Raw genomic sequence first — 20,081 nt, 5'->3', positions numbered from 1 at the left:
AAGGGCAGAAAGTATAGCTGGGTCTCCTGGGGACCAGTAAATGGTCAGAAACAGAAGGTGCTGCCTTGGTCTTGTAGAGTCTCTCTCGTTTCTGGTTTTCTTTTTTTGCAGCATTCTACAACATGAGACAGCATTTGATACTTGAGTTGCTTGAGGTATTTGACTAGGTACTGGGCACCACTGGGTCTCGCTGACCTTTGTGGCCCATGTGGTTGGACTCACTGTGCTAATTGTGGGCACTCAGGCCTGCCTTTTAGCAAAAGATATGAGGCCCTTTAGCAGAAGATACAAGTTTGCAGCAGAAGATACAGATGGATCTGTAGGGAAGAGCAGGCACAGAAAGCCTGTCAGCTATTCATATTTGTAGTTGTAATATACAAAAGAAGGAAAGATCTAGAAATGAGTTATGTATTTTCTAAAGTCTGGTAGTGCAGGTCCTCGAACCGAAACTTGAGTGCCCGTAACATGCTAAGTTTTAATGAGAAAATAATTCTCTTGAAAGTCGATCCTGTAAAGCTGAATTTATAAGTTTGCTGTTGTCACTTTATAATAAGTATTAAGTATTAATCTTCAATTTCTTTTGTATGTCTTCCAGAGATATGAAGATTATGGAATGACTCCCCCAACAGGTCCATTGCCAAGGTAAGGTTTTCAAAACAAAATGTGTTATCACTTTCTCACATAGGCTGTTTTTAAAAACTTTATAAACTCACTAATTTTAGCTAATATAAGCAGATGTAAAACTGAGTTGTATATTCTCTTGATCTAACTAGAAGAGGAGGGGAAAAAAGTTGGAATTTAAGTTCTGTTCCAGTAATGACAGGCTAGGTAATTTGGACCAACTCTCCTGCTGAGGATGACTGGAAAAGCTGAACAAGATATTAACATTAAAAACCCCAGAGAGCTAACAGAGCAGTGAAGCAGTATGGGACCAAGATCCAGGAAATTCAGAGGCATGAGCCCTGCTTCTTGGGCCAATTTTTCCCCAGGGACATCTGTGGATTCCAGAAGAAGCACCTGGGAAGCCAGGCAGAGCCTTTGTCAGACTCATGGGGTTGGAAGCACAAGGGGAGACCCTGGTAAACACCCGAAGGTTTTGAGTTTGGACCCTTAGGGGTTAGCTGTAGGAGTAAGGGTGAATCATAAGCAGATCAGTCCCTGCAGGAAGTGAAGATCAGCTTTGAAAGTTGATTGGGGTTGCTCCCTGGCAGAAACAAATGAACATCCCTTTTAGAAGAAGATTACATCACTCTAGGCCTTACATTATTGCTACAGTAGCCCCCCTTCCACACACCCCCACACCCACCCCCAGGCATATAAGAAAAAAAAATACAATTTTTTTAAAAAGGAAAGAAATAGACAATAGAAGCAGAACTACAGATAATGGAGTTATCAGACACAGATTCTAAAATAATTACACTTATGGTTAATATGGAACTAAGGTCCATTGTTCAGGAAGATGTAAAAGGGCTACTTTATGTTAGACTGTTATAAGTGAAGGATTCTAGTGTAGTTCTAGGCTCACTAGGAGAATGCTTAAATATAAAATAGTAAGGAAGAATAAAATAATACAAAAGAAGGTAGGAAATAGGAGAGAAAAGAACTTAGAATTTGCAGGACATGCAGAAAGATAAGATAGTAGATATCTAAATTCAGATCTAGAATTAATTACATTAAGTGTTAACAACTAGATATTTCAATTTAAAAGACAAAGGTTATTAGATTTGATTTAAAAATATATTTGGCTTGTGAGCGACACATCAAAAAATATAAAGATACAGAAAGGATATAGAAGATTGGAACAACGTGATTAATCAATTTGACCTAATTGACATAAATAGAACCCTGGACTCAACTGTAAAATACATCTTCCTTTAAAACACATTTTAAAAATTTACCATATGCTGGACCATAACAAATCTTAACAAATTTCAAGAAGTGAAATCGCTCAGGGTATATTTGCCAATCCTGGTAGAACTAAGTTAGAAACCAATAATAAAAGATAAAACCCAAAACTATAAAAACCTTGGAAGACATCCTGGGCAATAGCATTCTGGACATAGGAATGAGCAAAGATTTCATGATGAAGATGCCAAAAGCAATCACAACAGAAGCAAAAATTGGCATATGGGATCTAATTAAACTTAAGAGCTTCTGCACAGCAGAAGCTCTAGTTTGCAAATATTTTCTCCCATTCTGTAGGCTGTCTGTCCTATAGAATAGGAGAAAATATTTGCAAATTATACATCTGACCAAGGTCTAATATCCAGCATCTGTAAGGAACTTAACAAGAAAAAGAACAAACAACCCCATTAAAAAGTGGGCAAAGGACACAAACAGACGCTTTTCAAAAGGAGACATACATGCGGCCAACGAGCATATGAAAAAAAGCTCAGTATCACTGATTGTTAGAGAAGTGCAAATCAAAATTACAATGAGATATACTATCTCATACCAGTCAGAATGGCCATTATTAAAAGGTCAAAAATAACAGATGCTGGTGAGGTTGTGGAGCAAAGGGAATGCTTATATACTGTTGGTGAGAGTGTAAATTAATTCAACCATTGTGGAAGGCAGTGTGGCGATTCCTCAAAGGCAGAAAAACAGAACTACCAACTGGCATCAGGAAACAGCAGCACAGAGTGGATCCAGCACAGACCAAATTGTCACAGAAAAAAATGCTTCATAAAATGTGTTTTGCTTAGTATATTTAAATAAATAGAATTTAATTGATGTTAAAAAAACAGAACTACCATTTGACTCAGCAATTCCATTAATGGGTATATATACAAAGGAATATAAATTGTTCGGCTGTGAAGAAACATGCGTGCAAATGCTCATTGAAGCACTATTCTCTAAAGCAGAGACATGGAATCAACCTAAATGCCCATCAGTGACAGATCAGATAAAAAAAAAAGTGGTATGCATACACAATGGAATACTATGCAGCCATAAAAAGAGCAAAATCATGTCTTTTGCAGGAACATAGATGCAGCCAGAGGCCGTTATCCTTAGCAAACTAATGCAGGAACAGAAAACCGAATACTGCATGTTCTCACTTATAAGTGGGAGCTAAATGATGAGAACTCGTGGACACAAAGAGAGGAACAACAGACATTGGGGCCCACTTGAGGGTAGAGGGAGAGGATCAGGAAAAATAACTATTGGGTACTAGGCTTAGTACCTAGGTGATGAAATAATCTGTACAACAAACCCCTGTGACTTGAGTTTCCCTATATAACAAACCTGTACATGTACTGCTGAACCTAAAATAAAAGTTAAAAAAAAAAAGCAAATCTTTGATGGCAAATTAATTAGTACTCTTGTAAGTAACCTGCAGTACACTGAAGAAATCAAAATGGAAATCAAAACACCCTAAAATGAATAATAATGAAAATATAATAGGTCAGATGTTGTGAGGTGCAGCTATAGCAGTGTTCAGGGGGAAATGTGTTGCCTTAAATGCGTATATTGGAAAGAAAAGTGGCTGAAAAATCAGTGGATCTAAGCATCGACCTCAAGATGTAAAAAAAGATGATCCAATTAAATGTGAAGGAAGTAGACAGAAGGAAATACTAAAAATAATAATATCAATTAATGAAATAGAAAATAAATACCACATTAAGAGAGGATGAGTAAAACCAAAAGTTAGTTCTTTGAAAACTAATAAAATTGATAGACTCTCACAAGCTTGATCAAATAATCTGTGCAACAAATTATCAATAAGAAGAATGAAAAGGGCGCATTAATCCAGATCTTACATTAACAAGGAGATTTTATGAACCCGTTTTTGTTAATAAATTTGGGGCTGGATGCAGTGGTGTGTGGTGGTAATCCCAGCTACTCTGGAGGCTGAGATGGAAGGATTGCTTAAGCTCAGGCATTTGAAACTACCCCGGGCAACACAGTGAGACCCTGTCTCAAAAAAAATTTTTTTTCTGGAATAGAAAAATTCCTGGAAAGAGAAAACTTGAATAGTCATATAACTATGTTTAAAGTGGAAATCATAATTACAGTACTTCCCACAAACAAAGCTCCAGGCCCAGGGGCTTCAGCAGTGAGTTCTACCAAACACTGAAGGAGGGAAAGGTATCAGTATTAAACAAACTCTTCTGAAAAACAGAAAAAGAACACTTCTCAGTTCATTTTATGAAGCCAACATCACCTTGACACCAGGGACAAGGGCAAGAAGGACAGGGACACTGCAGGAAAAGAAATTGAGGGCCCGTTTCTCATGAACATAGATATTAAAAAATTGAAACTAAATATCAGTGAGCATAACCAGCAGTAGACACAAAAGCATCTCATATTACAACCACATTGGATTTCTTTCCAGCAGTGTAAGGATGATTTAGCATTTAAAAACCGAGCAGTGTAAGTTACCACTTTAAGGAGAATAAAGGAGGGAAATCTTGTCATTTCAATAGATACAGCAGGTGGTAAAATTCAACATCCTGTCATGGTAAAAATCTTAGCAAACAAAGAGTAGAAGCGAACTTCTCGATTCTGATAAAAGGTATCTTGGCAAATATTACTGAATGGTGAAATGTTAAAAAAAGTCTGCCCTCTGAGAGTGGGAACAAGACAGAGATATCTGCTCACATGACTTCTATTCAAAATTGCGCTGTAACAAGGCAAGAAAAACACAAAAAGAGTAAAGAATTCAAAGAAAGGAGTAATACTGTTATTATTCACAGATGATATAATTCTGTAGTAGCATATCCTAAAATGTCAACACACAAACTGTTAGAATTTAGGGAATTTAGCAAAATTGCTAAATAGCAAGCCAACTAAATTTCAAAATAACTGGATATAAAATCAGTATACGAAAATCTGTTTTATTTCTGCATGTAAGCAACAAACAGGAAAGAAAAAATTTTCAAAGATATCATTTAAAATAACACTTAAAAATATAAAACACCTCAGAATAAATCTAACCAAAGACTTTTAAGACCTCTAAAGAAAGATGTTCACAGATTGGACAACTCAATATTTTAAAAATGTCATTTCTCCCCATGTGATTTGTAGATTCAGTGCAATCCCATTCACAATCCCAGTAATTTCTTTTTAATATGTGGAAACTGACAGACGGATTCTAAAATTTATCTGGAAATGCAAAGGGCCAAGAATAGCCCAGACACTTTGAGAAAGAAGAAGGAGGTGTTAGGACCATTCTAAATATTGTACATTGCTGTCAAGTGATTGAGATGGTGCAGGATTGCTGTGAGTCTAGAGAAACAGACCAGTCGACCAGCTGTGTGTGTGGACATTGGTTTATTACAAAGCTGTCATTGCAGTAAAACAGACTGAATCTCAGAAACCAAAGCCAACCATCCCTTCAGTGACCAGAAGTCACACCGAAGTAGGAATGTTTTCTGCTTCCTACTTACTTTTTCTGTTTTTTTCTTTTTTTTTAAAACCATCATCATTTTCAGAGGGGTTTGCTTTGCTTTTCTCCAGCCTTCCTCCCCTACCACACAGCTCTGTGGTCCAAAAGCAGCAAAGGTAAAACTGGTGAGGTAAGCTCAGGTGATGCAGGGCAGAAGTTAGAGATGAGGGACCATGACCTGTCCAGTTACCCAGGTTAGTCCCATTTTTAATAGCTTTCACCCTCAAAGGTGTTGTGGTGTGGATGATAAATTGTATAAACACCCACTTTAAAGGATTTTAGAGTGTTGGATTGCAAACCATGTTAAGAATAAAGGGATGGAAATGTTGTCGAGAGGTGGGGGAAAGTAGGGAGAATTAAGTGAATGACAAGAGCTAGTTCATGGGTGGATGGTCTAGAGATTGTGGTTTGGTGAGGTGTGGGCTCCAGTTTACAGGTCTTGAAAGAGGAGCATGCCTCATGGAAAGCCCTTAGATCTATAAAGTCAGGGATATCACACGTCCCTCTCTGAGGCCAATCTAAAACAACAACAGTTATTTACAGAGAGTAACCTAGGTAGCCTGGGTTTCAGTTTATGAGATATACTCTAGAAACGACACTGGAGAATAAGTGCAGGTCAACCTACATTCTCACCAAACTGGTTACATCTGTGAATTACAGGTTCGGTGTCGTTTGCAAAGAACTATAGCAGACTATTATCTTTTTTTTCTTGAATTTCTTCAGAAGAGTGTTTCTCAAGGTGAGGTTCTCAGACTCCTGGAGAGTGCTTGAGACCCTTTCGTTGTGGGGGGGAGGTCTGTGAGATCAAAACAACTTTCATAATATTACTAAGATGTTATTTTCCTTTTTTCCATTGTATTGACATTTGTACAGAAGTGCAAAAGCAATGGTAGGTGAAACTGCTAATCATCTTCTTCTTCTTCTTCTTTTTTTTTTTTTTTTTGGAGACAGAGTCTCGCTCAGTCACCCAGGCTATAATGCATTGGCACAATCTTGGCTTACCGCAACCTCCACCTCCCAGGTTCAAGTGATTCTCATGCCTCAGCCTCCTGAGTATCTGGATTACTTGTGATGCACCACCATGCCAGGCTAATTTTTGTATTTTTAGTAGAGATGGGGTTTCACTATGTTGGCCAGGCTGGTCTTGACCTCCTGACCTCAGGTGATCTGTCCATCTTGGCCTCCCAAAGTGCTGGGATTACAGGCATGAGCCCCTACGCCCGGCCAATACTGCTAGTCTTTAGCATGGATCCAGGCAGTACCACCAAATTGTATGAGTAGTCATCATATTCTTCACTGCTCTGTAATCACAGTTTTAAAAATGTGATTTATTAATTAAAAATTTATGTTAGCATGTCCTTGGTGAGGTAGTCAAAATCATAAACCTAGACCCTTATTAAACCTAGACCCTTAAGTCTTTAGTAGTCTGTGTGACAAAAGGGGAAATACATAGAAAGCATTTCTGTGGAATATGGAATTTTGAAGGGAAGCCCTTGCTCCCATTGTTTGAATGGAGACTGAACTGAACCAACTGCTTTTGTGCTTTTTACTTGAACAAACAGCTGGCAGACGTGGTTATTCAGACTCGGGTGTTTGGCAGACACTGTCTTAAAAATGAATGAAGTGAGCCTGTCACTTTAAGAAAAACAACTGCCAGTATTTGTTGCTAATGATAAAATGAGCTTTCAAGTGAAAATTTGAATTTTGGGAACTTGTCTGCCTGCCACTGTGAACTTGACAACTTCCTAGCACCTCAAGACTTTTCTGGATGAGTTTGATGATGAGATTAATGAAAGAGATTTTTCGATACTGCAAAATGAGAGGTAACAATATAGAGAAGGTTTGCATAACTCAGTGAACTATGTTCCAAATGACAGATGTCATAAAATCAAGCATGGGTTAGAGATCCTTTCAAAGTGCAAGTTGGAGCTGTGGGTTTTAGCGTAACAGAGTATGAAAAGTTCACCAATATCATTTCAGATTCCATATTGCAACTGACCCCTGAGGAACTAACACTTGTTGAATTTTTGTGTGGTAGCAAGAAGAATGCCTGCAATATTTTTAAAATATTATCTGAAAAGGCTCTTAAAATACTCCTTCCTTTTGCAACTATGTATTCTGTGAAGCCAGATTTTCTTCCTAACATTGAGCAACTGACAGGATGCAAACTCTATGAGAATCCTTCTATTAAGGAAATTTGAACAATATAGTGCTACTCTTCTCACTACTTTTTTTTGAGGGAGGATTGATGAATAGTTAATTTCACAAAAAATATTATGTTCATATATAAGTTTAATTGTTACTTGTAAATAAATTTTTTAAATAAGTATTTACATTTTTTTCCATTTTAATTTCTAATCTGGTAAATATCGATACAATCCACATAAACAAAAGCTCTTGGGAGTCCTCAGTAATTTTTATGAGTCAAAAGAGGTCTGGAGATAAAAAAAAGTTTGCAATCCGCTGCTTTAGAACACTGCTTTTCAGCCTTGACGGACAGCGGGATCATCTGTAGCTTTAAAAATTACCGCCGTGTTGGTCTCACCCCTAGTGCCTCTGAATTCGCCTGGGGTGCAGTGTTGAGCGTCGTGATTTTTTCAGGCCCCCCAGGTGATGCCGACGTGCAGCCAGGGGTAGGAAGCACAGCACTGGGCAGATGCTGGAGATGAGCAGGCCCTGGCCTTGTCAGCATCAACTGTATTGCAGGCACTGTTCTTAGCGCCGGAGGAAGGGCAGTGAACAAATAGAAAAGTCCCTTCCCTCGGGGAGCAGGAGAAACATCTCTTCCCTTTCTAGGAGAGGAAATGGCTAAGCAGGTAGACAAATGAGGGTTACCTTCTGTAAGGTTGGAGGTGGACCTCATGAAATACCAAGGCCAGGGTGCAGTGGAGTCCTGATGTGCTGGTTTGCTTTGCCTTCAGACCAGGTTTTGGCCCCGGTTTGCTGCAGTCTTCAGAGCTGGTGCCCCCTGACCCCCAGCAGCCACAGGCATCCGCTGAAGCCCCATTTGCTGCCAGAGGGATCTACTCGGAGGAGATGCCGTCGGTGGCCCGGCCTCGGCCTGTCGGGGGTACCACAGGTATATGTGGTTGTTTAGCTTCCATTTGTGAGCTATGGGACATTTACTTTTTGGCTAAATTGAAAGAGATTTTATTTTAGGTGTCTCAGAGTATCAGTTTGCAGTGGTCTCTGTCGCTGTTCAGGGCTGTTTCCCCTCAGATCCTGACCGAGATGGAGGTGGAGAGAGAGGAGACAGAGAGACCGAGCTCCTAAAGCTGCTGTCTGCTGATTGGCTCTGGAACCAGGCCCTTCATGTGAAATTCACGGCACACTTCCTCCAGGAAAAACGTTTCCAAATCCTTACTGTAAATGGAAAGATCTAGGTCTGAGCACTTTGGATGGCATGAAAACAAGATTTCGTTTTCAAAAAGGTGCTTTTTTCAGCTTGAAATGAACAACTCTCAAAGTCTGGGTGACAGAGCAAAACTATCTCAAAACAAAACAAAAGCAAGTAGTTTAAGCCAATTCCAAATTTGCAATAATTGGTGGATATTTTTTCATTATGGCTTTTCTAGGAAATTCTTTTATTTTGCATTGTCTGTTACTCAGCAAAACAAATAATATATCCTGGAATCCTCTAGGTTTTCCTGAACTTTACAGGTGCTTTGCTTTGCGGTGAGTCTTGATTCCTCTGCGAAATGTTAGGTATTTGAACTTCCCTGCCTGGCATGTATACTAAGCAAAATTCAGATGTATTAATTTTTACTTTAAAATCTGAACGAATATAGAAATTATACATATCAAACATTCAAAAGGAAATTATTTTAAAATTTCTATTAGATGAAATTATGTAAAAACGTATAATAGAAAATGTTAAGATTTATTAGAAGGATTACGTTTTTAACTATAGAAAATTATGAAACATGTATTTGTCTGAAAATTGCCAGTTATTTTCAAAAAAAGAAAATAGAGTACCTAGGAGAAATTTACAGCACCTCACGATCAAGAAGTATTTTTATTGTAGAAGATACCTCAGATAAATTAAGTGGGCCAACCTGAAAAGGTCAGTGGGAAGAGGAAAAAGGTCCAGTTTTTAAATTATTTTAAAATTGCAAATTAACACCATAATGCACCATTTCTGTCATGAAATTCTTTTTGTAATAATGTGGTATGGTAAAGTTAGCATCCAGTTTCTTCATCTGTGTGTACTAGGAATATCCGTACTTACCTCCTTGGTTGTTTAGCTGATAAAAGAAGATGACAGAAGTGCCCAAAATAGTGCCTAGCATGGCATAAACTTTCTTTCTTTTTTTTTTTTTTTTTGAGATGGAGTCTCGCTCTGTCGCCCAGGCTGGAGTGCAGTGGCCGGATCTCAGCTCACTGCAAGCTCCGCCTCCCGGGTTCACGCCATTCTCCTGCCTCAGCCTCCCAAGTAGCTGGGACTACAGGTGCCCGCCACCTCGCCCGGCTAGTTTTTTGTATTTTTTTAGTAGAGACGGGGTTTCACCGTGTTAGCCAGGATGGTCTCAATCTCCTGACCTCGTGATCCACCCGTCTCGGCCTCCTAAAGTGCTGGGATTACAGGCTTGAGCCACCGCGCCCGGCCGGCATAAACTTTCAGTAAATATTAGCTGCCATGACTGTTGTCACTATTATTTTCAGTGGTGGCATAAATTACTAACTTTTTGGAAGGCAGTTTGGCAGTAGGACCTACAGAACCTTTGATTTGTTAATTCCAGTTCTGGAAATCCAGGCTCACTCTCCTAAAATCCAAAATACTGAAAAACGACATGTGCCAAGATATTTGTCACAGCATTGTTTGCATAATAGCAAAGAATTGTTAGTTTCCTCAGATACTCAGGAGTGAGGGCATCCCTGAGTAAGTCCTGCAGCTACTTAAGATGAAGAAGTCATGAAAAGCCAGAAAAGGGGAATTTGAGATTTACCAGTTGCCTCCTATGTGTTTGATGCTTGATTCGTTTTATGTCTTTAATCCTTGAAATAACCCTCTGAGGCAGATTTTTTTTACTTTTCTTTTTGAGACGGAGTTTTTGCTCTGTCGTCCAGGCTGGAGTGCAGTGGCACGATCTCGGCTCACTGTGACCTCTGTCTTCTGCGTTCAAGCGATTCTCCTGCCTCAACCTCCCGAGTAGCTGGGATTAGGATTACAGGCATGCACCGCTTCACCTGGCTAATTTTTGTATTTTTGGTAGAGATGGGGTTTCACCATGTTGGCCAGGCTGGTCGTGAACTCCTGACCTCAGGTAATCCGCCTGCCTCAGCCTCCCAAAGTGCTGGGATTACAGGCGTGAGCCACTGCACCCGGCTAAGGTAGATTTTTTATCCCTGCTGGAGAAGTGAGGAATCAAGGCTCAGCAGTAGCCATAGCCCATTGCTCAGGGTCACATGGCTTGTCAGTGGCTGAGCTGGAGTGCAAACGCCGGCTTGCTGGGCTCAATGCTGACTCATGGAGGAAGCCTGTGCTGTATCGTTAAGTGAACAACACAGGATATAAAATCCTACCGAATGATGGTTTCAGCTACTGGAGTAGCTTTACACAGAAGGTGTACTTTTCTCCCTGTGCAGTTGCTTGAGCCTTTGGAAATGGGGAACACTGCACTGCTCTTATAGCATTTTGCAAGATTTGCTCAAACAACGTCTGTTGGGCAAAGAGTGCTGGCAGTCCTGATCATTTTAATACCGTTAGGATTTTTCAGTAACTGACCCAGTGGTCCAGTAGAGTGCATTGCTCTGCCCAGAGCCAGGACAGCTTTTCCTGACTTTTGGTTATCATTAAATATCCAAATAAAACCATTGAGGAGTTCTTTTTTTTTTTTTTTTCAATGTGGTTAATTGAGGTTGTTGGTCAGGTACCAACAATTATAGCTCAGAGCTATAATCCCATCATGTTGGGAGGCCAAAGTGGGAGAATCACTTGAGGCTAGGAAGAGTTCAAGACCAGCCTGGCCAATGTAGTGAGACCCCATCTCTTAAAAGAAAGAATTGAGAGAATTGAGGTTGTTAATTAAAGAACTAGAGTAGGAATAGACTTAAAGATGGAGGAGGTGCCTCTTTTAGCTGTGGATGCTTGGAGCCTTTGTGGTTCCAGTCTGAGCATCACTGGTGAATTTGAAGAAATTTCCAAATTTGGAAATAAGTATTCTATTTCATAGTGCTTAAGGATCACTTTTCTCCCTTAATTTGCAGTATAGGTGTATTTCCATATGACAGAAGTTGATGCGGGAGAAAAATATTGTGTATTACCTGGCTTCCATGGCAACAGGAGGCTGCAGATGTCTGGGTGTAGGAGGGTAATTAGCTCTAGAGAGTCCTCTGGCTCTGCCATCAGCTCACCTCACCAGTAAGGCTGGGGGAGTGGTTTTAATTGTATTGTGGCTACATTACAGACACAATATGGGTTATAATGAATATATACTTTAATATGCTGGATTTAAATAGATACATATCCTGCCTTTTAAGGAAAAAAAATAAGCGTATTGTATATCCAGCTCCTTGTGAATCTTGAAGCCACAAGCAAGAAAGAGCCAGGCTTCAGCTTCATGGTGGCTCCCAAACCTTTCACGCCTTTCTTAGTAAATGAGCTGTTCCTCGTTGGTAACTGCTGCAGAGATGGATGGAAGTGCCTTCTTGGTACCGTTTATCCCCAGTGCTAATGTCTAGCCACGAAAATAAGGGCATTTCTGTCAGCCTCTGAAGTAAAAGAAAATGAGAGTCCAGGAACCAGGTCTGTTGCTCTTAGGAAATGCCATTCTGGAGCTAGAACTGGTTCCAAGTCATGATCCCTTGTCCTTAAGGAGTGCAGTGGTCAGAGCTGACAGTGTCTTCTGACAGGGTGTTTTGGAGGAAATACACCATGACTAGACGTGGGGAACCCGTGGGGAAACAGTTGCATCAGGGGCGGGATGGTGGTTCCATCACAGGGAGGGAGGGTCATCCTCATGCAGTGCTTCAGGAGAGGAGCCCGCGGGCTTTCTGATGGGCTGGTAGGAGGTGCGCAGGAAAGAGGAGTTGGGCATAGAGGATAGGTTTTTAGATCTGAACAAGTAGGGCTGCACGGCCCTGGGTAGAAATGGGGAGGGTGAAATGGGGGACAGGCTTAGGCTTAGGGATGAATGTCAGGGAGTCAAGAATTCTGTTTCAGACTTTTTTGCAATGGGATTTTCTTCTTTTATTTGTTTATTTTTATTGCTTGGTCCATGGTGCTTCGTGGTACATTTTCCTACCTATGGGACCCTCAGGAAATGCTGATAGTATGGCAGTTGAGGTGAGATTTCTGGAGACAGAACTGGTACCAAGTCCTGATCCCTTGTCCTTAAGGAGTGTAGTGATCAGAGCTGACAGTGCCTTCCTCGGCAGCCATACTCTCCTATAAATGTTGACCAGGCCACTCCACCGTGTTCCTTGCAGGCTCCCAGATCCAGCACCTGACACAGGTGGGGCTTGCCAGCAGAATCGGAGCTCAGCCAGTGGAAATCCCCTCAAGCAGAGGCAGCCAGTACGGGGGGCCAGGCTGGCCTTCGTACGGGGAGGATGAAGCAGGGCGAAGAGAGGCCGTGAGTATCTCCTGTTCAGGTCATCATTTAAAATTTACACATAGGCCAGGCGCGGGGTCTTATGCCTGTAATCCCAGCACTTTGAGAGGCCAAGGCAGATCAGGAGTTTGAGACCAGCCTGGCCAACATAGTGAAACCCCATCGCTACTAAAAATACACACAAAAAAAATTAGCCGGGTGTGGTGGTGTGGGCTCTGTAGTCCCAGCTACTTGGGAGGCTGAGGCAAGAGAATTACTTGAACCCGGGAGGTGGAGGTTGCAGTGAGCCGGGATCGCGCCTGGGTGACAGAGTGACACTCTGTCTCAAAAAAAAAAAAAAAAAAAAAATCCCTCAATTTAACAGCTTCTGCTTTGGGGTCCCTTTTTAAAACCTACATTTAAAAAAGTTTTAACCTCTCTCACGTTTTCCCGCCTTGCTTGTGTTTTGGCTTATAGTTTTTAGCATCTAGCTTTTAGGAAGTGTATAATTTTTCTCTAGGCAGAGTTCAAGCTTAGTAGTAAATTTGAATCTATGGGTGACAACTCTGGAGTTGATGTTTGGTGAGATTGCTGTATAAATATTCATGCTCTTCCGCAGCATTTGTGTTTCACTGTGGGTTTATTAACGTCATTCGTATTATGACCATGCGTAGGTAATTTTGTAATAAGCACACAGTTGGGGATATTTTAAGGCACAGGTTTTCTTTTTGAGACTTCTGTTCACTCACTCACTCAATATGAGCATCGGTAATTCCTACAAGTGCTTTCATTTGCTTTTCTCAAGAACTGTATATCCTGGGGGGATAAATTAATGAAGTTTGAAAATACCACCCAGAATATTACTTTTTGTTTTCTCTTGATCATTACGCTACAGCGTCCGCTGCATTTCTGTGCCTTCCCAACACACACACTCAATTCCTTTCATGGCTGGACGCCCTTACTCAGTGAAAGGACATTAACTTCAGAATAAGGCGTTTCCCTAAAGGAGACATTGTTATACTTAGAGTCTCAGCTATCTGCTTTAAGTTTGCTGCCATTTCTCTTTTTTTGCCTTCATTTTGCCCAGCTTAGCTTCATGAGGTGTTTGGGGTTGGTTTTGGTGTTTTGTTTTTTTGAAAAAATGGAGACAAGGTCTCACTATGTTGACCAGGCTGATCTTGAACTGCTGGCCTCAAGCAATCCTCTCTCCTTGGTCTCTCAAAGGATTGGGGTTACAGGTGTGAGCCACCGTGCCTGGCATGGGGTGTTAAGGTTTTCCCGTCACATCCACTTTGGAGCACTGCTCGGTCACTCTTTGGAGAAGTGAAACATAGAAAGAACCTAGAGCTGGAATGCCACGTTTGGCTCACAAATAACTTGATCCTAGCGTGTTTTTTCATATGCAGATTTAAATACTCTTACATATAAATGCAAAGAGACATTTTTTTCCACTGGGGGGGAAAAACATGAAAAAAAATCTGAAAAGTGTAATAATTCTTGTGAAACTAATGCCAAATCTTTATGCTGCAAATATCAGCAAAACTATTTTATGCTTTAGTGCAGATAAATTTTTAAAGACAAGGCTCTACAGAGCCCACAGTAGGCACACACACAGAGACAGGAGACAGCAGCTAGATAAAGCGGAAGATGGTTGCGTGGGCTCCAGTCCAGAACAGAGGCAGCTGTTCCCCTTGTCAGCCTTGCGTGGATCTGCTTACCTCCTTCAGCTCTCAGATATCACCCGACCTTTCACCTCATGGGGCACTGCAGCCTCCCTCCCTTCCTGTTCTCCCCAGCCCCTGGTGTCTTCACCCCTCACCTGCGGCATAGGCAGCAGGGCCCTGTTGGAGGGCTGAGTTGGTGGATGGACGTGGGCGGTCCTGGGAACCTTCCTAAAGCCAGTTTGCACTTGGCGTCTCGGCTTATTCTTCCGTAGGAAGTACAGTGACGTTTGCCATGTTTTTCAGACACACATGCTCGGACATCAAGAGTATTCTTCTTCACCGCTATTTCAGGTGCCAAGGACTTCAAGCAGGGAGCCCTCAGCTCCTCCTGGGAACCTCCCCCACCGGGGGCTGCAGGGCCCTGGGCTGGGTTACCCCACCAGCTCCACGGAAGACCTCCAGCCCGGCCACTCCTCAGCCTCTCTCATCAAAGCGATCCGCGAGGAGCTCCTCCGGCTCTCCCAGAAACAGAGCACCGTGCAGAACTTCCATAGCTGATCGGCCTCGCCTTGCAGATTTGCCAAGTATCCGCTTCCCGTGGAAGCAAGACCAAAAGGAAATCAACTGAGTGGGTGTTTGGAAGAGGAAGGAGCAACTCCTGGGCAGCCTGCCTAAGGGAGGGAGCAAGTTGCAATTTAGAAGATGCCATATGTCACATGACAGCTCACGAGCCTTTCACTGGGCTGGCAGTTGACCACTTGGGTTCGGTTGAAATGTACGTATTTTGGCCAAAAGCCAGCAGCACTTCACAAAAACAAAACACAAACCTAAGCTAACAAAACGACTGCATTCGTCTCTTTTTTAAAGGCAGAGATTGAACTTACAGACAGCATAGGGATGAAAGGAACCAAGCGTTCCTGTGGCATTGAGACTGGTACGTGTACGATGAACCTGCTGCTTTGTTTTCTGAAAAGAGGTTTGAAGACATTTTATTAACAGCTTGATTTTTCTCTTTTACTCCATAGGAACTTATTTTAATAGTAACATTAACAACAAGAATACTAAGACTGTTTGGGAATTTTAAAAAGCTACTAGTGAGAAACCAAATGATAGGTTGTAGAGCCTGATGACTCCAAACGAAGCCATCACCCACATTCTTCCTCCTTATTCTGGTGCTAAGCTCCAAGGGCCCTTCACCTTCATGTCTGAAACGCAACTTTGGCTTTTTCAGTGGAAGAATATGTTGAAGGTTTCATTTTGTTCTAGAAAAAAAAAAAATCCCTCCCAAAGCGGGGCAAAAAGCTTTATATTTATTTGGTTATCCAAAATACAGATCAAAGTTGAGATCTACGTTCTTCATTGTATTTGCTGTTTCTTAATTGGGCATATACAACTCCTGGTCACGTCCCAGGTCAGCACCCATCACTCAGGCCAATCCTGTAGAATGAGGCTTTCAAGAGGTCCTCACTAATCCTTTCTTCCACTTTGCTGTTGATTTGTTCACAGATTATGTTTGAATGAGAAATCTTCCATAAGCAAAAGTTATTTAAGAATTCCCAGCACCACCACATTGTTACACATACATCCCTACCAGTCACATTCCCTGTGTTCAGAGCCTGGAAATGAAATTGAGTTCAGTTCAGCCTCTGTGTAATGAATCAAGAAATGTAAAAGAGCTTTGAGACCACAAGGGAAAGGAGAGGGTTGCGTCTCATTTCTGATTTTATTGTGCTCTTATTCTGTCGAGTGGCTCTTAAAATTGTCTTATGCTCTTTGGGCCTAAGAGAGGATCATCTCGCTTAAGATTTACTCCTGATGTAAACATTTCCCCCACTTTCCAAATAATGGCAAAGAAAACAGTGGCAAGGGCCATTCTGTTTTCTGGTACCTGAGTGAAACTCAGAAGAAAAGCAGGCTTAGCTAAGAGATTTTCACTATGAACCTGTTTTTATTAGATCAACGAAGACAGTCATGCATCGCTTAATGATGGGGACGCGTTCTGAGAAATGTGTCATTAGGCTGTTTTGTTGCTGTGCTAACATCCTAGAATGTACTTACACAACCTACATGGTATAGCCTACTGCACACCTAGGCTGTGTGGCATGGCCCATTGCTCCTAGGCTATACGCCTGTACAGCCTGTTAACTGTACTGAGCACAATGGTAAGTATTTGTGTATCTCAACATATCTAAACATAGAAAAGGTATGGTAAAAATACAATTTTATAATCTTATGGGACTGCCATCAATATGTAGACCGTCATTGACCAAAACATCCTGATGTGTGCATGACTGTACTTTTCATTAAATAACAGATAAGGGGCTAAAATTTGGGGCTCTGACTAATCAAAACCTGTGTATCTGTGTCAAGTTTTAAGACCCCTGAAACAGCTAAAACGGGTTTCCAGAGTGTAATCACTGGATTTCAAAACCATGTTTCAGCCCTTCATTAATGAAGCCTGTTGTACAGATTGAGAGTCTTACAGTATGAGGAAAGTTGGTTCTGGGAAGTTAGGATGTAGCCAGTTTTCATCTGGACACCTCGGAAAGCGAAAGAGTGCAGGAGAGTAAATCTCTCAAGGACTATTAAATAAAGAACCAGCAGCATCTTATCAGGCGATCCTCGGAGGTTCCAAGGAGCACTGGAGAGAATGCCCCCTTCTGGGCTTGATGACTTGGTTTGGGTTTAATACAAAATTTCTCTTGGTCTTGATTTAATACCCGACTGTCCCCAAACTGAACGATTCTCTTTGTATGTCACTCAAAAATACCAGGTTTCCTGAATATCTTATTAAGAATTTCAGAGATGCAAGCAGAATTTTATTATGGACACCTTGTAATGAATTCAAATCGTGTGACAGCAAATGGGATAAATGGCCCCTTCTCTCCCAGTTCTGCTCGGGGCCATACGGGCTTGCACACAGAGTGTACTAAAAATGGTGACCTCCTTTGAGCGTTGCAGAAAGAGGGCTCTGTTTCAAATTGGGCTGACTATAAAAGCAATTTTGATGTCTTTCTAACTACCATAAAGGGATTGTAACTGTATTTGTATTCTTAGAAATAATACACTTTTAAACAGATGTCAAGACCAAAGATGATGTATAATAAACAGCCAGTGGTTGTGTGGTGTGAGCAGACCCCCGGATCACCAGCACTCTGTTGGTGGTCATAAAGCACACGCAGTTTGTATTTGCTTCCTCTCGACGCCTGCCACAACAGTTTTACCAGTCACCAAACTCAGAACAAACTGGCTGTGTGGGCAGCACCATACCCTAGCGGTCTTCAGACATTCAGTTCATGTCATCCACTGAAAAGAAGGGTCCTCGTGTTGACAGTGTGTGGCTTTGGAGTCCACTTATGGAAGCACTCTACAATGAACAGTTGAATTTTATGTCTATTTTTTCCTATTTTAAAAGTTCTAGTGGTAACACAAACTGTAAATTTGAGTCATAATGTTTGGAGAAATGATTTTCTTTTTTTTCCAGAGTCTACTTTGTCACTCACTGACTGTGTCTGGTTCCTTCTCTGAACTTCATTCTTCCCATCAGCCAAACAAGAACAGACCTCCCCCGCCTCCTCCCAGGCTCCCTAGTTGTGAGAATCAAATGTGATCATGTGTACAGATGTCCCGTGAGGAGAGCGCATAAAGCACTGTGAAAATGTAACATGCGTCTGTGTGGACGCCCTGGGATGAGCGATGTGAAGCGCTGCGCTCCTGCAGTGCGTGGGTTCACACATGGGTAATGAGCAAAACTGAAAGCTCGGTGTGACTCATTTTCCTCACTCCCATTTTGCTTTAAATTCACTTCCTTCACCAATTTTCAAATTGCATTTATTAAGCATCTTTCTGCTCCCGACTTTCTGGTGTCTCTGGCACCAAATAAGCCAGCAGACATGAGCCTTGCCTTCTGAGATTTTAGAATCTAAGATAGTACGAGTGGGTGTAGAAGATGGAAGATACAGATAAATAACATGGTTTAAGCATCAATAAAATTCATTCAAAGAGGTCAGGTGCGGTGGCTCATGCCTGTAATCCCAGCACTTTGGGAGGCCGAGGCAGGTGGATCACTTGAGATCAGGAGTTTAAAACCAGCCTGGACAACATGGCAAAACCCTGTCTCTACAAAAAAATACAAAAATTAGCCGGCTGTGGTGGCGCATGCCTGTAGTCCCAGCTGAGGCATGAGAATTGCTTGAACCCGGGGGACAGAGGTTGCAGTGAGCTGAGATTGCACCACTGTACTCCAACCTGGGCAACAGAGCAAGACTGTGTCTCAAAAAGAAAAAAATTCATTCAAAATACATAAATGCGTTAGGCACCCAGAAGAAGCTGTGGAGGTTGCGTGTTTGGAAATGCAGTATCTTGGGGAGACGTCAACTTCTGAAGTGACTTTGAAGGCAGGGCAGCTACCCAGGCAAATGGCGTGGAAGGAAGAGCTGAGAGTGGGCCTGGGAAAGGCTGCAGGCATGGAGTGAAGCTGTCACTGAAAATGAACTTGATCCACTTTAGTATGGGGACAGAATCCCCGTCTGCACTATTGAGGGAGTTTTAGAAGAGAAGGAAGAGGTGCTGGGAGGATGCTTCTGCAGTCATACAGCAAGGAAATGTCCAGGGCTGTGAAGATCTACAGAGGAAGTGCTGCTCCAGTGTTGGTGGGGCAAGGGAAGAGGACGAAAATGATGAGAATGACACTGAGGTCATTGTTTAGAGCCGATCTCAGCAGCCATTTGGCCATGCCACATCCTTTGTGGAGCATAGTGGGTTATCTCTATATAGATATTCAGCTTCTTTACTGCTACCTACACAGTTTTCTCCAAATTTTATTAATTTCATAGTGTTTTGATTTGGGTGGCAGATGACTTTTAAGCAGTGGGTGTTTGCCGGCCAGATCTTTCCCGGCATGCGGACTGTGAGGCAAAGCACAGGTGAAGGTAGGCGCTAAAGGCTTTGGGCTCAAACCAGCAAGCAGTTAGTTCTGTGCTGTAGGAGTCTCTCATTTCCCGTGGACAGGGTAAGTTCCTTCATTTGCACAACCTCTTTGTAAGTGCTCCAGTGACCAAACCAGTCATTTGGACACTGATTTGCAGTGCATTGGCAGTAATTCATAAATTAGTCATTATGTAAGTCTCTCTCACCCCTTTCACACGAGATTCTCAGACGTGAATGAATTTATCGTTTGGAAGGAAAGCTGGTTAAGGTTTTGGGCACAGGGGTAGGAGGACTCCAGTTTTAACTCCCACGCTAACTTTAGCTCAAGTGGAGTTTTCACCGTGGTCATTTCTACCTGTGGAGCAAGGTTCCAACGCCAGTACTAGAGCCTGCTTATCCACATTTGCCCTGGACAGGAGCAGGAGGAAGTCCACTTCTGTCCCAGCAGACAGAGCATGTGAACACAAAACACATTTCTATGGCATAGTCAACTGAACTTCATTTTTACATTGAATCTAACATGTTAACACGTTCTAACAGGGTTTCTATGAGCAGCTGCTGTAACAT

General features: G+C 41.8%; 1 protein-coding gene across 2 annotated transcripts in view; it reads left to right on the top strand.

Annotated features, from left to right (window-relative positions):
* KIAA1549 (KIAA1549 ortholog) overlaps positions 1–16,281 on the top strand; it is a 143,614-nt gene extending 127,333 nt beyond the window's left edge. The window contains exons 17-20 of one of the 2 annotated variants that reach the window (XM_025380897.1): positions 596–642; positions 8,311–8,468; positions 12,818–12,963; positions 14,937–16,281. In XM_025380897.1, coding sequence (XP_025236682.1) covers positions 596–642; positions 8,311–8,468; positions 12,818–12,963; positions 14,937–15,143 — 558 coding nt within the window. In that variant the 3' untranslated portion in view covers positions 15,144–16,281. Of the gene's footprint in view, positions 1–595; positions 643–8,310; positions 8,469–12,817; positions 12,964–14,888 lie in introns of both variants that reach the window. The other variant, XM_025380896.1, reaches the window with a different exon arrangement.
* The last annotated feature ends 3,800 nt before the right edge of the window (positions 16,282–20,081 follow it).

The sequence above is a fragment of the Theropithecus gelada genome, chromosome 3, assembly GCF_003255815.1.
Source record: "Theropithecus gelada isolate Dixy chromosome 3, Tgel_1.0, whole genome shotgun sequence".
Classification (NCBI taxonomy): Eukaryota; Metazoa; Chordata; class Mammalia; order Primates; family Cercopithecidae; genus Theropithecus; species Theropithecus gelada.
This window is presented reverse-complemented; position numbering and strand designations above follow the sequence as displayed.